Consider the following 17,993-nt stretch of genomic DNA (forward strand, 5'->3'; position numbering starts at 1 on the left):
CCAGTGACCGGAGGTAAACTTTTTCTCCAGTCACAGCTGCTTGCTCACGCTGTCTTTTGTCATCTATCTTCCTGACGGCGCCTGTGCGGGCAGTGCGGCCACCCTGTTGCTGAATCCCCGCCCCGCAGTGTGTTATGCATTATGCACAGTGCGGGGCGGGGATTCAGCAACAGGGTAGCCGCACTGCCCGCACAGGCGCCGTCAGGAACCTGGCATCTGAGCTGACGGCCACTACTCAATGCGCCTGCCCCTGGCAGGCACACACAGCGCAGGCGCCGGATTTCAGATGTAAACAGTGCTGAAGGTTCGGCAACCAGCGCCCCAGAAGAGATGACTGACGGCAGTTGAGCGCTTCAAAGAGGGGGCTTCAGACCTGCCTCCCTGGCTAAAGATAGGTATTTGGGGAAAATTATAAAACGCTTTATTGAGGGAATAACAGAAGCAAAAACTAAGAGAGCCACCTTGTTAGAATGCAGCATTACTGCTGCACAAGGTGGCTCTTTTAGTTTATAACGGCTGGAGGGGGTGACAGTGTCCCTTTAACAGCTCATTTACAGATTATGAGATTAGAGATTAGATTCGTTCCCCAACTAATCCAGTTCAAACTACTAACACTGATCTACAAAGCCATCCACAACCTGTCCCCTCCCTATATCTCTGAACTAATCTCCCAATATCTTCCCTCACGTGATCTCTGATCCTCCCAAGATCTCCTACTCTCCTCCACACTTATTCGCTCCTCACCCAACCGCCTTCAAGACTTCTCCAGATTATCCCCATCTTCTGGAATTCTGTGCCTCAACACGTCCGACTATCCACCACCCTCGGATCCTTTAGACGGAACCTGAAAACCCATCTCTTCAGGAAAGCCTACAGCCTACAATAACCATTCTGCCGCCTCTCCATCGCCGGAGCCGCCGCCTCTCCATCGCCAGAGCCACCGCATCGCCAGAGCCGCCGCCTGGCCCCTCCCTTCTGCCTCTTCCCCACTATCCCATAGATTGTAAGTCCGCAAGGACAGGGTCCTCTCCCCTCTGTACCAGTCTGTCACTGTACAGTGTAAACCTGTTTACTGTAAATGATATCTATTACCCTGTATGTAACCCCTTTCTCATGTACAGCACCATGGAATTAATGGTGCTATATAAATAAATAATAATAATGTGGATTGCTCTAGAATAAGACATCGGATCATAGAAATCAAGGTATCACTTTAATCAGCTTTCTATGACCTACATGCCCATATGAATGGTATGGGGGGGTTGATCCTACTGACAGATTCCCTTTACAGACATTTTTACTAGGTTAATTTTTTTTTATGTAACTTTTTTTTATTATTATTTCAACAGGAGCTATGGAAAATTACAGCAACAAGGCTTACTTGATGTCTTTGACATTCTGTGTTAAGAGGAAAAAATGTGAATTTCGACTAAAGGAGAAAAACAAAGTATCATTGTACTAGAAAACCAGGAGCCATCGATAATACTTCAATGAATGCATACAAGTGATAGTATAATAGGTTCTAAACTGTTATTGAGGTTAACTAAAACATTAACAACTTTAGGTTGGTACAAAATGTATTATGTTCTCAAGATATTTATTTTTATTCTCTATTTTTGATAATAATTGATTAATGTAAGTAGGCCTCAAAATAGCTGAGGAGATACTAGAAAACATGTGTAACAAGTATCATACATCTTATGCACCAAATTTGTGTCTTAGATGCTTTTTATACCATTATGTTGGTACAAAGTATTCTAGGAAGTAGCAAAAAAAGAAGTTTCTAACTTGTCTAGCAAGCTATACCAAATGTGTGATATACCGTGCAGCATGCAATGGATTTGGGTTTGATCTAGTGTTATTTAGTCTGGAGGCGGTTTGACGCTTCCATCATTTACGTTCTGATTATTGGCCGTGATGATCACACTGGCAGTAGGTCTCCTGATCCAGACTCGACAGCCTCATATGTACCTATGAGTTGAGGTCTGGAGACCCGTGGCCGGTCTATACTCTGAACTTGAACATCAGAAATGTTACACCAGCCTAAGTTTAGGACAGAAATAATACGTCCTTCGTTTTTTTCCAATTTAATATTTCTCGGCAGCAGAAGAGTAAAAACTACTGAACAATATCAGGTTAAATTGTACCTCGCATTTCTCACTTCATAGTAGGAAGCAAACTTATCACGGTTTACAGAAAAGCACTGTATTGTTTTAAGATCTTCAGAATATCTGTTCTTTAAATGAGTATATCATCAGAATATTTGCTTTTGCGTAAATCAAATTATCAAAATGTATTTTCCTTTTTTGTTTTGATAATTTTTACTTGGTTCACTAGTAGTAGGCCTAATACTAGAACCCTACCTCCTGTTCCTTACATCAGCCATATGGATGTTATCAGTGTTGTTGGAGAATTTAAAAAATGCTTCAAACTCTGGAAACCTCTAGCTTGTCTGAGGGTTTCAAATTGCAGGCATAAGATCTTTCCATATGGTGTTAGGTCTGTCCCAGACAGACAAAGTAAACAAACACTAGGGGCCCAAATCATCATTGCATTTCCACCTTTTTTTTTTTTTTTGCAGGAATACCTCAATTAGTGGTTTCAGATCTATCAGTCTCATACACTGTTGAGCGTTGGTTGGCAGCATCTAGGAAGGAAGGGTGAATGATGGCACATTTTCCCAGTAAAGACTGAAGAAACACTCAGTTGCGCTACGATCAGAGATTTCAAATATTGTGCTCCAGAAAAAACAAATGTGAATATCTCTGCAATGAAGTGACTCAATGCAAAATAAGAGGAGCTCAAGGACTTTTACAAGGCGTTTTACTAACCTTTTGAGCAAGTTACAGGTCTTTAAACGGAACCTGACAGGTGATACACAGGTTGCATGTATTAGACTGTGGCTGCATGATTTCATCCATATATTTTTTACTCTAAAATGCTATAAAGTTTCGGCAAAAAATATAATTTAATAGTGGCATGGGAGATTTGTCAGAAAGGCGGGTTCCCGGTGGCTTCTTCCTACCTTGGAGAGACAGGTTTTTCCCTATATATGCTGTAAGGTGACTGTAGGACACCTAGTGGGTGGGAGATTAACCTGGAGAAATGCTTTAGCACATATAGAACTAAAAGCAGCTGATGAGTTAGGGTGGGACAGCTGCTCACCATATCCCCACCCCTGGGTGTGGTTCACGTGGTAAAATGAGACCTGTTCGTCTCACACATGGTCTGTGTGTGGAGGTGTGCAGATCTCCGGGATTGAGTGCCTTTGCTAAAGGACTAAGCAGTTGGACTCTAAGTCAGGTGGACTATCCAGCACTATTGGATGGACTTTTTGCTTTATGTTGTATTTCGAGCCGGACAAGCGCTGTATTTGAGTTTCCTGTGATGTGGTTTATGAGGATTGGAATAAACCACTTGGAGTTTTAAATAGAAGTGGTTCTGGTGATACCTCATATTGCTCCCAAGTGAATAGCATTGCTACAATGCATACAGAGACACCTGTGAATCTCGGGTAGCGGGCAAGGAAAAACCACCTGGGACCCGCCTGTCCGACTAGTCTCCTGTGCAGCTTGGTCCTTGGGGCTATTAAACTATGTGCCCAAGTGTTTCAGAGTCAGGCATATCTGGCTGAAATCGTACAGCCACGGTCTGATACATACTTCTGGTGGATCGGGAAGCATGTATCAGCTGTCAGTTTTATTCTTAAAGGGCTGTTTGACTTAAATGGATCCTATTTCCTGTTTATTTCAGTCATTTAGATTTCAATATCCATTTCTGAATGCGGCTAAAAAGTCCGAAGTGTTGTAACTCATAAGAAACCTTATTTCTTGAAACAAGTTTAAGGTTTAGATATGTTTTATGGAAAGTAGGTTTCAAAGCAAAATTTCCTGCCATGACACTTCCAAGAGACTAAAAGGAAAAAATACGAAAATTGGAGCTTCGCTTGATGACAAGATTTTACTAGTTTTAGGTTAGTCTACTAGCAGAAGGTCCTGTGCAAAGTTCACATTTACAGAAGTGTCATGTACTATATCTGTTGGCCATGGTATTTTACACTACTTTCATGTAATTTGGCAATTTTTAAGAAATTTTCTGTGTGTTTCAAGTAATCTCTCCTGGCTTTGAAATGGAAGAAGAAACACTCTGCGACTGAACATAAATGCAACCTTGGATAGCGAAGGAAGAACGATGATATTCTGGTACAGTTTGTACTGCTACACTTCTAATTTGCCAAGAGGTAGCCTGACGTAATTTCAAACTTTAAAGGGAAAACACCCCGTCCCTTGACGATGCATCTATGGGCCGTACATTATAGAGCAGCAGACGCTGAGAAGAATATGATGGGGCTTTGTTTGTTTTTTTAAATTGAAAGGAACTTGTAGTTTTGGAGTCCAGTGGGCGGGTCTACTAGATCTGTGCACACGGTGAGGGCTGTCAGTCACCTACTGGACTCATTCTGGTATTGAATAGATAGCCTGTTGCATGAATTGTTCCTACAAAACTATATGAAGCAACTTCACCTGATCTAAAACCCCGTGTCTGCATCTTCAGCTCCTGTACCTATACAATGCTGAAAAGAGCTAGTGCAGCACTTTTTTTTAAAAGAATTCATAGTAAGTCTGTATTGTAGATGGGCCATTCTGTACGTAGACCATTCTCACCCAAAGATGCATTCACAAAACTCAAAATACCCCTGTGCGTTCATTGTTTGTTACTTTATGGGAAAAGTCATATTTATATCTAACATTAGTCACTGATTTTACAAAAGTCTCTGAATGCTGCACACAGTTCAGCTAAACCTCTGTTCACACTCATGTCCAAATTTCCAGTGGTTTTGAAATTTGCAGTTTTTCGGTATGCACTATATCTAAAGCAAAAAAAAAAAAAAGACAGAATTTGACCGATCAGTTCAATTCTCAATTGAATTTTGTGGGTTGTTAAAATGGTCAATTTGTGTCCGTTCAGCTCCGTTCTGTTCAGTTTCTGTTTTTTTAAATGGAAAAAGTGATTCTTTTAGTAAAATCTGAATAGTATCTCACTAACTAGGTTCCACATTAGTGATTTTTTTATAAAGTGATCAAATAAGTGTCCTCTTATTAAATTACTATGCACATTTTAGGCCGGTTTGTGGTTTTTAGATTTGGATTTATCTGTGTGAAATGTTTGCAGTTTTTTTAAAAATGATGCTGTACTGGCACAACTGTGTAAAATATAGACATTTTATGATAATTCTAACGCGAATACATATATTTATTGAAATAAAGTTCTTAAAAAAAAACTACGGTAGTTGGATCCTTTTTTTTTCTTACCCTTTTTAATGGATTTGCAATAAAAATTTAATCGATTGGATGTGCCAGTTTTTCCTCCTAGCTTTTTTTGTTGTTGTAGGGGATAACACTTCCATAAAACCAGTCCGGATGTACCATGGATAAGAAAGTTTAACAGTAAAATTAAATCATGAAACTTCCCAGCCTTAGAAGTTAGTGCAGATCCCAGACAAGACCCTTAAAGTTAATGTACGATACAGATTCCAAAATGAATCCAAGCTTTAGACCAAGTAAATTTAGACCTTCGGTAAATCTAGACCCCAAAGTCAATTCAGAACTCAGACTCATGCCACCACACTGGTTCCAGACTCCAAATGCCATCCAAGGATGAAGTGATCACGACCATGGCGTGGGAACAGTAGGGATATGGAGGTTTTACTGTAATGATGGCAACGCTTTCTGTCACCTACTGGCAACTAATGCTGAAGCAACTAATACATTGACTAGGCTCTACATGCATTATAGTTGTATTGTGTGTTAAAAGATCCAGACTAAGAGATTAGGTCATACGATGGGTAGTGGTTAGTGATGAGCGTAGGTGTTGTCTGAGTATGCTCGGATGCTAACCGAGTATATTGGGTGTGCTAGAAAAATATGTTTGAGACCCCACGGATGCATGTCTCGCTGCTGTTCTACAGCAGGGATAGCCTAACAAAACAGGCTGTTGAATTGCTTCCAGACGGGAAGCCCCGCGGTCTCAAACATATTTTTCGAGCAATCCAAAGACACTGGGCCAGCACCCGAGAATGCTCCGATAGCGCCTTATCTGAGCACGATCACTCCTCACTAACCACTACCCATCGTATAACCTAACTCCTCAATAACTAACTCATCACTAGTAGGGGGGTGCACAAGGTTTTTTTATTTTAAACGTGAGGGTCTCGCTGACTGATTTAACCACTTCCAAGGACTTCCCTAAGGAACTCTAAGCTGCATTGCATGACCCAGTGATTCACATATAATAGCAGTCATACTCTGCGCTAATCATCGATAGTAACCATTGAGATTTTGTCAGGTGTTAAAAATAAAATTCCTAAATCTTGTAATGTCGTTCCATAAGTGTCAATTCCATTACTGACTGGCAAACACTGCACTATTAGTACCTAACAGTGCCTGGTCCGACCCTACGTGCCAGCATCTGGAAGATCCATGTTAACAGGGCGCTCGCACTGGTCTGTAAGATCAGTACTTGGCTTTCCCTATACAGCGGCACTCCTGCCCACTCTGATGCCACTCCTTCATATCTGGGTGGTCCAGAGTGATGCTGCACGGGGCAAATGTGAAAGCAAAGACATCCCAAAAGCAGCACGGCAGCCCCTTATTCTCAAGATTGATTATGAAAGGATGACATGTCCTAGAGATAAACCATTGCTGTACAAGAAAGGACTACCCCTTTAGATTGTGATTGTAGTTCAGGAATCCCTGCACCAATATGTCTTCGTCTGCCTCGAGTTCCCCCTCACATCTCCATAGAAGCTTATAAGCACCAACTGCCATCTCCTGTCTCAGTAATGGCAAAGTCTGTATACACTGAACACACATTTTTCCATGAATTGAGAGTGAATGATCAGTCCTGGAGGAGAAAGAAGCAGGTTTCTCTAATAAAATATATAACAAAGTTTCTTATTTTCTCGTGTACTATTGATTTAAGAAAAAAAATTTTTTTAAACATTTACTCTCAGAGCTTATAGGAACTGTCACATCCATAACACACCTCATTCCATAGTATTTTTTTTTACTGATCATTAAATTATGATTAGTGAAAAGAACATTCATTTTTTATATCTATCATACAGGAGGACACAGTGTGGTCTAAAAATTATCAGTGTTTCATGTACGTGAAGGCCATGAAAATCAGACCGCACTTGCATGCCATCTGATTTCTGCCCAATGTTTTTTTCAGAGATCAATAGACTTGCATTGCTAGTTTTGATCTGACCATCGATCAAAATCGGACATGTCACCGTAAAAAATAACAGACATGTGAATGACCCAATAGACTATCATAGGTACTAGTTCTGTCCATGAAAACGACGGATAGCACTAATACGTGAAAAACAGATGTCTGAATGAGGCCTAAGGGACAGTGTCACGTGCTTTATTTCAATGCCCAAATTATATTTCATGAAGAGCATGACAAAGATCTAGGATTCACTCACCTTATAGGAAAAAAAAACATCACTGCATTTGATACGACCTTCTTTTTCAGGAATCCATGCTGGTTCTATGTTATTAGATTATTTTCTGTTATAACTGAATTTTCTGCTGCTAGTTTCATCCTCTCTTCCACTCTCAGGCTCATGGATGTTTTCAGGGCTTGTTTTCTTTTCCCAATAGCATATTTCAGCTTCCTCCAGAGATTGTCAATTTGATTAAAATTAGGACTAATTGATGGTCAGGTCAAAACAAGTATTTTTTTTTCTCCTTAACCATTTTTGTGTACTACCTCATTTACTTTCTTACACTGGTAAGCCAATTTCACTCTAAAGTTCTCTGATATTCCATTGATTTCTTTGTTCCGGTAATATGCTCAAGCCCTCCAGTTCTATAAGTTGCAATGCAGCCCCAACAACATTATGGATCCCCCACCATGTTTCACTGTGGGTAGGGTAAACTCTTCCTTCTAGTCTCTATTTTGTCATCTATAAAAAGTTCCTTTTTTGGTTTCACCTGTCCATAGAATATTTTCCTGGTAGGGTTAAGGTTTTTCAATGTAATGTTTGAAAACTTTGCTCTTTGTGTCTTTCCCGTCACTGATAAAGCCCTGCTGTGTCAATGTATAGTGCAAGGTATCAGTTAAAACCCACATTCCAGGTGTCTCCAGCCTAGCCTGAAGTTCTATTGATTTTGTAGATTGTACATGGTTTATTTGCCACATTTTAAACCAATCTTTTATAGGGTTCTCAAATCAAAGAAAGCTTGTCGACCGAGTAGCAAACTTGTTGATAACATTTGGACTAGGGTTGAGCGACCTTTCCTTTTTTTGGGTCGAGTCGGGTTTTGCGAAACCCGACTATCGCAAAAGTCGAGTCGAGTGAAATCGACCGATTTTGTCGAAAAGTCGGGGATCGACCGAAACGCGAAACCCAATGCAAGTCAATGGGGATGCATAGTCGGCAGTGAGTGGGGGCCAGGAAAACACCTACAGTGCCCATTTTAATGGCAAAAACATCCATTCTTGTTACTGAAGCTTGCCAATCTTAATTTACTTTATAATAATAGTTAGGCATTGGAAATTGGGGGTCATTTGGCTAAAGTTGTGGGGGGTAGGGCTGGTTCAAGTATTTAGTGGGCCCAGGAAATGTGGACCACGTCACGGCAGTGGAGCAGGGAGAGGTAAGTATTTAAACTTTGCAAGTGCTGTGATCCTGAGCAAGCAGGGGGGGCCCACTCGTTGGCACTGGCACAGGGCCCCTCAAAGTACGGCGGTGTGTTTGCACGGCGGGGGCGCCTCCCACCGGCAGCGACACTTTTGCGTACTATGAGGGGCCCTGTGCCAGTGACGTCGCCAACGAGTTTCCCCCCCCATACCTGATGAAGGAACCTGCACTTTCATCTGCACCTTACTCTGTCCCTGTGTAAGGTGGTATAGTATGCGGGAAGGGGAACCTGACTTTCAGCAGGGTCACATTCTGGCTGTGTAGCATGCACGGGGAATGTAGCGTTCTGGGTCAATGTACCAGCAGACTCATCTATCACTGGCTGGGCAATTGGCAGGATGAGGAGGAAACACAGATATAGGCCCAAATAATAAAGTGGGCTAAATGCAGTTCAAAATTGGTAACAGAAGTAAACAGGCGGCACTGGTTTGTTCAGTGGAGGAGAACAGCAAGGAGCGGCAGACACCGTTAGTAGGGCCAACAAAACAAGTAGGCCAAATGCAGTGTTATTAAAAACTACTTAACAAGAGCATGAAGATAGAAGCTAGGGAGAGGCAACCTGGAGAACACTTTGGAGTGGCAGACACCGTCTCTACAACCCAGACCCAACTTGTAGGCCTAATGCAGTGTTGTTTTAACAACTACTTAACGAGAGCTTCAAGATAGAAGCTTGAGAGAGGCAACCTTGAGAACACTTTGGAGCGGCAGACACTGTCTCTACAACCCAGACCCAACTTGTAGGCCTAATGCAGTGTCATATCAACAACTACTTAACGAGAGCCTGAAGATAGAAGCTAGGGAGAGGCAACCTGGAGAACACCTTGGAGCGGCAGACACCGTCTCTAGAACCCAGAGTCAACTTGTAGGCCTAATGCAGTGTCGTATCAACAACTACTTAACGAGAGCCTGAAGATAGAAGCTAGGGAGAGGCAACCTGGAGAACACCTTGGAGCTGCAGACACGGTTTGTAGACCCCAACGAAACTTGTGGCCCCAATGCAGTTTTAAAATTCCAACAGGCTGAAAACCAGACAATTGCAGCTCTTTTTTTTTTAAGAGGACAGCTGTATTGAGTGGCGCAGACAGACACTGCTAGTAGGCCTTACACCACAAAGTTGGCTCGCTGCAGGTTTAAAATAGGTTACATGGGTACACAGGCAGCATTGGTGTGGTCACCGGAGGACAATTGGTAGGAGGGACCGCAGACAGACTTAGTTGGCCTAAAATACATAAATTGGGCTCAATGCTGCTTCGATTATGTGGTAGGGGTACACAGGCAGCATTGGTGTGGTCAGGGAGGACAATTTGAAGGAGGGACCGCAGACAGACTTGGTAGGCCAAAAATAAATAAATTAGGCTCAATGCAGCTTTGATTATGTGGTAGGGGTACACAGGCAGCATTGGTGAGGTCAGTAGAGGACAATTGGTAGGAGGGACCGCAGACAGACTTAGTAGGCCTAAAATAAATAAATTAGGCTCAATGCTGCTTTGATTATGTGGTAGGGGTACACAGGCAGCATTGATGTGGTCAGCGGAGGACAATTGGAAGGAGGGACCGCAGACAGACTTAGTAGGCCTAAAATAAATAAATTAGACTCAATGCAGCTTCGATTATGTGGTAGGAGTACACAGTCAGCATTGGTGTGGTCAGCGGAGGACAATTGGAAGGAGGGACCGCAGAAAGACTTAGTAGGCCTAAAATAAATAAATTGGGCTCAATGCTGCTTCAATTATGTGGTAGGGGTACACAGGCAGCATTAGTGTGGTCAGGGAGGACAATTTGAAGGAGGGACCGCAGACAGACTTGGTAGACCTAAAATAAATAAATTAGGCTCAATGCAGCTTCGATTATGTGGTAGGGGTACACAGGCAGCATTGGTGAGGTCAGTAGAGGACAATTGGTAGGAGGGACAGCAGACAGACTTAGTAGGCCTAAAATAAAAAAATTTGGCTCAATGCAGTTAGAATTATGTGGTAGGGGTACACAGGCAGCATTGGTGTGGTCAGCGGAGGACAATTGGAAGGAGTGTCTGACACAGTTAGTACTCCCAAAAATAAATAGATGTTAATGTCTCGCAAAACAACAAAACAAAAAAAAAAGGTGGCATACTTAGGTACAGGGGTGGGCTCCTCTGCTGACTTTCAGACATAGTAATTTGGCGCAAAGTATTTACTGGTCTAAATATAGGACACGGCCCCTGACTATTTTAACTAGCATCATACATGTTAACAAATTGGTATTGTCAGTGCCAGGCATTGAAAGATTTCAGCGCATAGACTAAACATTGGTGGAGCTGTGAGAGACAATTTTGCAAGTGGTAGAGCACTGTTTGAGCTGGGGGTACACTCTCATGTGGCCGGCAGTACAGGCCCAGGGCCCCTCATGTTACAACGGTGTGTCTGATGTTGGGTGCGCGCCACCACCGCCAGAGACACTTCATTGTACTATGAGGGACCCAGTGGCAGTGCCGTCGACCAAAAGTGGGCACACCCACCTCTTCAGACAAACGGCACTCTCACGGGTGCTTGCACCAAGTGGCGAGACCACAGCCCCATGGGGGGAGTTAGCCCATTTAGGGAGGTGTAAACATGTTGTATGCTGGACAAACAGCAGCTGCAAATTGATTGGAACAGTCAGTAAGACCAGTTCACAAGCAAGACCTTTTTATAGGAAAGCTAGGTGTCAGCCAGGAAAGGTGGGGCAAAATAATTACAAATCCATGATTGGTTCATTTTAATGAAGGTTAGATCATCAACATTTTGGGTAGCCAGACGAGTCCTTTTTTCAGTCAATATTGAACCAGAAGCACTGAATACTCTTTCTGATAGCACACTAGCTGCTGGGCAAGCAAGCTCCTGCAATGCATATTCTGCCAATTTTGGCCAGGTGTCTATTTTGGATGCCCAGTAATCAAATGGGAATGACGGTTGAGGGAGAACATCGATAATGGATGAAAAATAGTTAGTAACCATACTGGACAAATGTTGTCTCCTGTCACTTTGAATTGATGCTGCAGTACTTGTCCTGTCTGCGGTCATTACGAAATCACTCCACAACCTGGTTTAGAAAACCCCTCTGTCCAACGCCACTTCTGATTTGTGCACCTCTAACACCTCTGCCCTGTTGCCCCCTGCAGCTCGTGTGAGAACCATCACCGGCGCTGTGTGCTGGGAATGCCTGAATCAAACGGTCTACAAGACTTGCTTGTTTGGTTGCCAATATTTGTTTGAGGTTCTCATGTGGCATGATATTTTGCAATTTGCCTTTATAGCGAGGATCAAGGAGGCAGGCCAACCAGTTATCGTCATCGTTCATCATTTTTATAATGCGTGGGTCCCTTTTGAGGATACGCAAGGCATAATCCGCCATGTGGGCCAATGTTCCTGTTGTCAAATCTGCGCTTGTGCTGGGTTGAGGGGCAGTTTCTGGCAAATCAACGTCACTTGTCTCCCTCAAAAACCCTGAACCCGGCCTTGCAACGCCACCAGTTTCTATTGCCCCCTGAGAAGCTTCCTCATCCAAAAAATACTCATCCCCATCATCCTCCTCGTCCTCCTCCTCTTCGCTCGCCACCTCGTCCTGTAGACAGCCCTGAACAGACAATGGCTGACTGTTATCAAGGCTTCCCTCGTCCTCGGCTGCAGACGCCTGCTCCTTTATGTGCGTCAAACTTTGCATCAGCAGACGCATTAGGGGGATGCTCATGCTTATTATGGCGTTGTCTGCACTAACATGTGCATTCCTCAAAACACTGAAGGACTTGACACAGGTCTTGTAGCTTCGACCACTGCACACCTGACAACTCCATGTCTGCCATCCAACTGCCTGCCCGTGTATGTGTATCCTCCCACAAATACATAACAGCACGCCTCTGTTCGCACAGTCTCTGAAGCATGTGCAGTGTGGAATTCCACCTTGTTGCAACATCGATGATTAGGCGATGCTGGGGAAGGTTCAAAGACCGCTGATCGTTCTGCTTACGGCTGGAGTGTACGGGCAAATGGTGGATATGCGAGCAAAGTCTGCGCAGTTTGAGGAGCAGGTCGGGTAACCCCGGATAACTTTTCAGATAGCACTGCACCACCAGGTTTAAAGTGTGAGCCAGGCAAGGAATGTGTTTCAGTTGTGAAAGTGCTATGGCAGCCATAAAATTCCTTCCGTTATCACTCACTACCTTGCCTGCCTCAAGATGCACAGTACCCAGCCATGACTGAGTTTCTTTCTGCAAGAACTCGGACAGAACTTCCGCGGTGTGTCTGTTGTTGCCCAAACACTTCATTGCCAATACAGCCTGCTGATGCTTGCCACTAGCTGTTCCATAATGGGATACCTTGTGTGCAACAGTGGCAGCTGCGGATGGAGTGGTCGTGCGACTGCGGTCTGTGGACGAGCTCTCGCTTCTGCAGGAGGAGGAGGAGGGGGGGCGAACGCCTACAGCCAACTGTTTCCTAGACCGTGGGCTAGGCAAAACTGTCCCAATATTGCTGTCCCCTGTGGACCCTACATCCACCACATTAACCCAATATGCTGTGATGGAGACGTAACGGCCCTGGCCATGCCTACTAATCCATACATCTGTTGTCAGGTGCACCTTTGTACTCACAGATTGCCTAAGTGCATGGACGATGCGGTCTTTTACATGCTGGTGGAGGGCTGGGATGGCTTTTCTCGAAAAGAAGTGTAGACTGGGTAGCTTGTAGCATGGTACAGCGTAGTCCATCAGGGCTTTGAAATCTTCGCTTTCAACTAACCGGTAGGGCATCATCTCTAACGAGATTAGTCTAGCAATGTGGGCGTTCAAACCCTGTGTACGCGGATGCGAGGATGAGTACTTCCTTTTCCTAACGAGAGTCTCATGTAGGGTGAGCTGGACTGGAGAGCTGCAGATGGTGGAACTAGCGGGGGTGCCGGTGGATATGGCAGACTGAGAGAGGGTTGGAGATGATATTCTTGCTGGTGCCCTACATACAGTGTTTCCTACCACGAACCTGGTGATTCCCTGACTGCTTTGGCCTTGCGACGAAACCTCCATATTTACTGCAGGTGGTGCGGTAAACGGTAGGCTTACAGTGAGGGAAGGGATGTAGCATTGCTGACTAGCTTCATTGTGAGAGGGTGCTACAACGTTAAGGGACGTTTGGTAGTTAGTCCAGGCTTGCAAGTGCATGGTGGTTAAATGTCTACGCATGCAACTTGTATTTAGATTTTTAACATTCTGACCTCTGCTGAAGGTACTTGAACATTTTTTACAGATGACTTTGCGCTGATCATTTGGATCTTGTTTAAAAAAATGCCAGACTGCACTCTTCCTACTCTCGGATACCTTTTCAGGCATTGCACACTGAGTTTCTTTAACCGGATGGCCACGCTGTCCTACAACTGGTTTTGTTTTTGCCACATGTTTTTGGCCAGATACGGACCTGCCAGATGGAACGTGTTGCGATGTTGATGCCTGCTGCAGCTCCTCCTCCTCCGCTTCAGAGCTGCTGCCGCCTGCACCCTGTTTCCCAAATGGCTGCCAATCGGGGTCAACAACTGGGTCATCTATGACCTCCTCTTCTATGTCGTGTGCAACTTCCTCCGTGTCACCGTGTAAGCCGGTGTTATAGCGTTCGTGACGGGGCTCCATAGTCTCATCAGGGTCAGATTCTGGATCAGTACACTGCGAGGGCAATGTTCTGATCTGAGTCAAAGGAACAGCATAGTAATCTGGCTGTGGCTGTGCATCTGTGCACTCCATGTCCGATTCATCTGGTAATGGGCATGGCCTGTTAACAATTTTCCTTTCTAACCCAGGAATGGTATGTGTAAAGAGCTCCATGGAGTAACCCCTTGTGTCGCCTGACGCATCCTTCTCTGTTGTTCTTGGTGAAGAAGTCAAGGAAGCGACTTGTCCCTGACCGTGAACATCCACTGACGACGCGCTGCTTTTACATTTAGCAGTGTCCGAAGAGGAGGAGAAAGAGCTAGAGGCAGAGTCAGCAAGGAAAGCCAAAACTTGTTCCTGCTGCTCCGGCTTTAAAAGCGGTTTTCCTACTCCCAGAAAAGGGAGCGTTCGAGGCCTTGTGTAGCCAGACGATGACGCTGGCTCAACAACTCGAGACTTAGGTGCTATATTGCTTTTCCCACGACCACCTGATGCTCCACCACCACTATCATCATTACCAGCTGGCAATGACCGGCCACGGCCACGACCTCTTCCACTAGACTTCCTCATTGTTTGAAAAACGTAACCACACGAACAAACGGTATTTGTTACTGTAAAACCAGTTACAAGGTGTACTCAAACTTGTGCTGAATTTATATCTCCCTTTATAGGTGGGTGAGACTGCAGGGAAAATCAGGCCCACTGTATAACAGTACACAGCTTAAGTGGCAGACAGATATGCCACTAACAGGACTGACGCAGATGCACACACTACCAATGAAAATCTCCCCCTTTTTATTTTTTCAGGGAGAATATTGAAGAAATCAGGCCCACTGTAATACAGTATATTTTCTGTGGTAGAAAATGAAAGACAGATGCCACAGACAGGACTGGCACTGATGCAGATTTACCAATCTTAATCTCCCACTTGTTTTGTTTTTTCTGGGAGAATTGTGAAGAAATCAGGCCCACTGTAATACAGTATATTTTCTGTGGCAGAAAATGAAAGACAGATGCCACAGACAGGACTGGCACTGATGCAGATTTGCCAATCTTAATCTCCCACTTGTTTTATTTTTTCTGGGAGAATTGTGAAGAAATCAGGCCCACTGTAATACAGTATATTTTCTGTGGCAGAAAATGAAAGACAGATGCCACAGACAGGACTGGCACTGATGCAGATTTGCCAATCTTAATCTCCCACTTGTTTTATTTTTTCTGGGAGAATTGTGAAGAAATCAGGCCCACTGTTATACAGTAGGTTTTCTGTGGCAGAAAATGAAAGACAGATGCCACAGACAGGGCTGGCACTGATGCAGATTTGCCAATCTTAATCTCCCACTTGTTTTATTTTTTCTGGGAGAATTGTGAAGAAATCAGGCCCACTGTTATACAGTAGGTTTTCTGTGGCAGAAAATGAAAGACAGATGCCACAGACAGGACTGGCACTGATCAAGATACAGATTCAGAAAGCAGAAATAACCAATCTCAGCCAGAAGCATTCTTATAATTACTTCTTCAATAATATCCAACCATGTAAAAAATAGTGGACAAATACGTATAACTACCAAAAAATGAGTATCTACTACCCACAATGTCATAAAATCAATAAAGTTTATTGAGAATTAATTTAAAAAGTATACATAATACCATCTTCAAAGAGAATCAATCAATATTCCATATAGAGCAGAGGTAACACATCTAGCCATATTGCTTGGCATTGAAACACACTATAATCGGTACTAGTCCCATATGAGGTTCCCAGAGACATCCTATAAGGTAATCATAAATATATTGTTCCCGGATGATGAGAATTCAACATAAAGAACATTGTGAAAGTGTTAGAAATAGATTCAATGCTTACCCATTGTTATGTACCGCTACACAGGAACACCCCGATGCGCGTTTCGCCCCCAACTTGCTTTTTCAAGGGGTGTGTTCCTTACCCCCACCTTACCTCATTAAATACCCCTTGAAGTTTCAGGCCAGCCAGTAACGTGCTTCGCATACGAAGACGCTCCGTCATGCTCTCAGGTGCATCGGGTCCGGCACTCATTTCCGGTGCGCGTTAGAGGAAATTCCCCTTAGACGTCATATGACGCGAACCGGAAATTCAAAGAGACCTTCGGCGATGCAGAAGCAAGAGGCAAGCGAGTGTGCATGCGCATACCAGCGCCATCTTTGAGAAGTCCTAAGGAGGATGCCATGTTCCTGTGCCCTATAATAAAGAAAATGCGCACGCGCACACATGCGCCGTCTTTAAAGAATCATTGAACCTATGCCAGCGCCATCTTTAAGAAGTCATGCAAAGGATGCCATTTTTTTCCCCTTTCTTACCCAATAAGGGAAAACCACGCCTACGCACCCAGACGCCATCTTTGTAAGGAAATATATAGTGTAAAATGTACAAGAGCATTCTCATCATCGGCGCGATAAGGAACAAAAGGTGTAAAAGATGAGCAATAATATTAAGGAAGACCCATTCATAAAAAAAAAAGTATTTGCAACAATCGATAGCTCGTAAAGTCAAACAGACATACGTCTATATCCCATTTAACACCAAAATGTTACCCACAAGTGTAAAGTGCATCTTGGCACAATCCCTAGGGAATCCTGCGAGAGGAAACCACGTATATAAACATGGATGCCCTCCTCAAAAAATCCCCAAAGAAGGCCGATATTAACCATATACAGATTTACTAATATTATTAAGAACGATGATAAACATCACATAATTAAATTATCCCAAAATATAAATATATATACATAATCACTATACTATGATGTAACAGATACACACGTCATCATTAGTTTCTATATTTTGTGCATATCTTCTTTTGTCCTTTTATCATCTTGGGTCTTCTATACATTCTTTCTTTTTCTCTCATATCCATTTAAATTACACCCATTCATTATATGAACACTTATGTGCAAAGACTCGCCAAATAGTCCAAATAATTGCGCTTGGTTGGTAATTGCTCCCATACTTGGTAAGTCCTCCAAGGCATAAGAAAGATTGAAAAGGGGGGGAGAAATCGGGAGTGGTTCTTCTTTGGATGAAGATAAATCACCAATATCTCGCATATAGAGCAAAGGATGATCCTACTACCAATAAAAAAATAAACAAACAAAGAAGAAAATTAAAAAACACACATAAAAAGCATGTACTAAAAAACAGGGACTACAAAAATGGTACAAAACTGATTTTCTCGTTCAATCCGTCAGGAGACATGGTACCTAATTCAACAATCCATTAGGATTCCGTTTGAGCCAGAATCTGTTTAATATTTCCTCCCCTAATGCCACAGTGGATCCTATCAGACTGGCACTAATGCAGATTTGCCAATCTTAATCTCCCACTTGTTTTATTTTTTCTGGGAGAATTGTGAAGAAATCAGGCCCACTGTAATACAGTATGTTTTCTGTGGCAGAAAATGAAAGACAGATGCCACAAACAGGACTGGCACTGATGCAGATTTGCCAATTTTAATCTGCCCCTTTTTTTTTTCCAGGGAGACTAGTATTTCCTCCCCTAATGCCACATTGGATCCTATCAGACTGGCACTAATGCAGATTTGCCAATCTTAATCTCCCACTTGTTTTATTTTTTTTGGGAGAATTGTGAAGAAATCAGGC

General features: G+C 43.3%; 1 protein-coding gene across 2 annotated transcripts in view; it reads left to right on the top strand.

Annotated features, from left to right (window-relative positions):
* Positions 1 to 5,037, top strand: part of METTL22 (methyltransferase 22, Kin17 lysine) — a 201,000-nt gene extending 195,963 nt beyond the window's left edge. For both annotated transcript variants that reach the window (XM_069733992.1, XM_069733993.1), the window contains one exon: positions 1,350 to 5,037. In XM_069733992.1, coding sequence (XP_069590093.1) covers positions 1,350 to 1,385 — 36 coding nt within the window. In that variant the 3' untranslated portion in view covers positions 1,386 to 5,037. The remainder of the gene's footprint in view (positions 1 to 1,349) is intronic.
* The last annotated feature ends 12,956 nt before the right edge of the window (positions 5,038 to 17,993 follow it).

Source organism: Ranitomeya imitator, chromosome 7 (assembly GCF_032444005.1).
Source record: "Ranitomeya imitator isolate aRanImi1 chromosome 7, aRanImi1.pri, whole genome shotgun sequence".
NCBI classification, from domain to species: domain Eukaryota; kingdom Metazoa; phylum Chordata; class Amphibia; order Anura; family Dendrobatidae; genus Ranitomeya; species Ranitomeya imitator.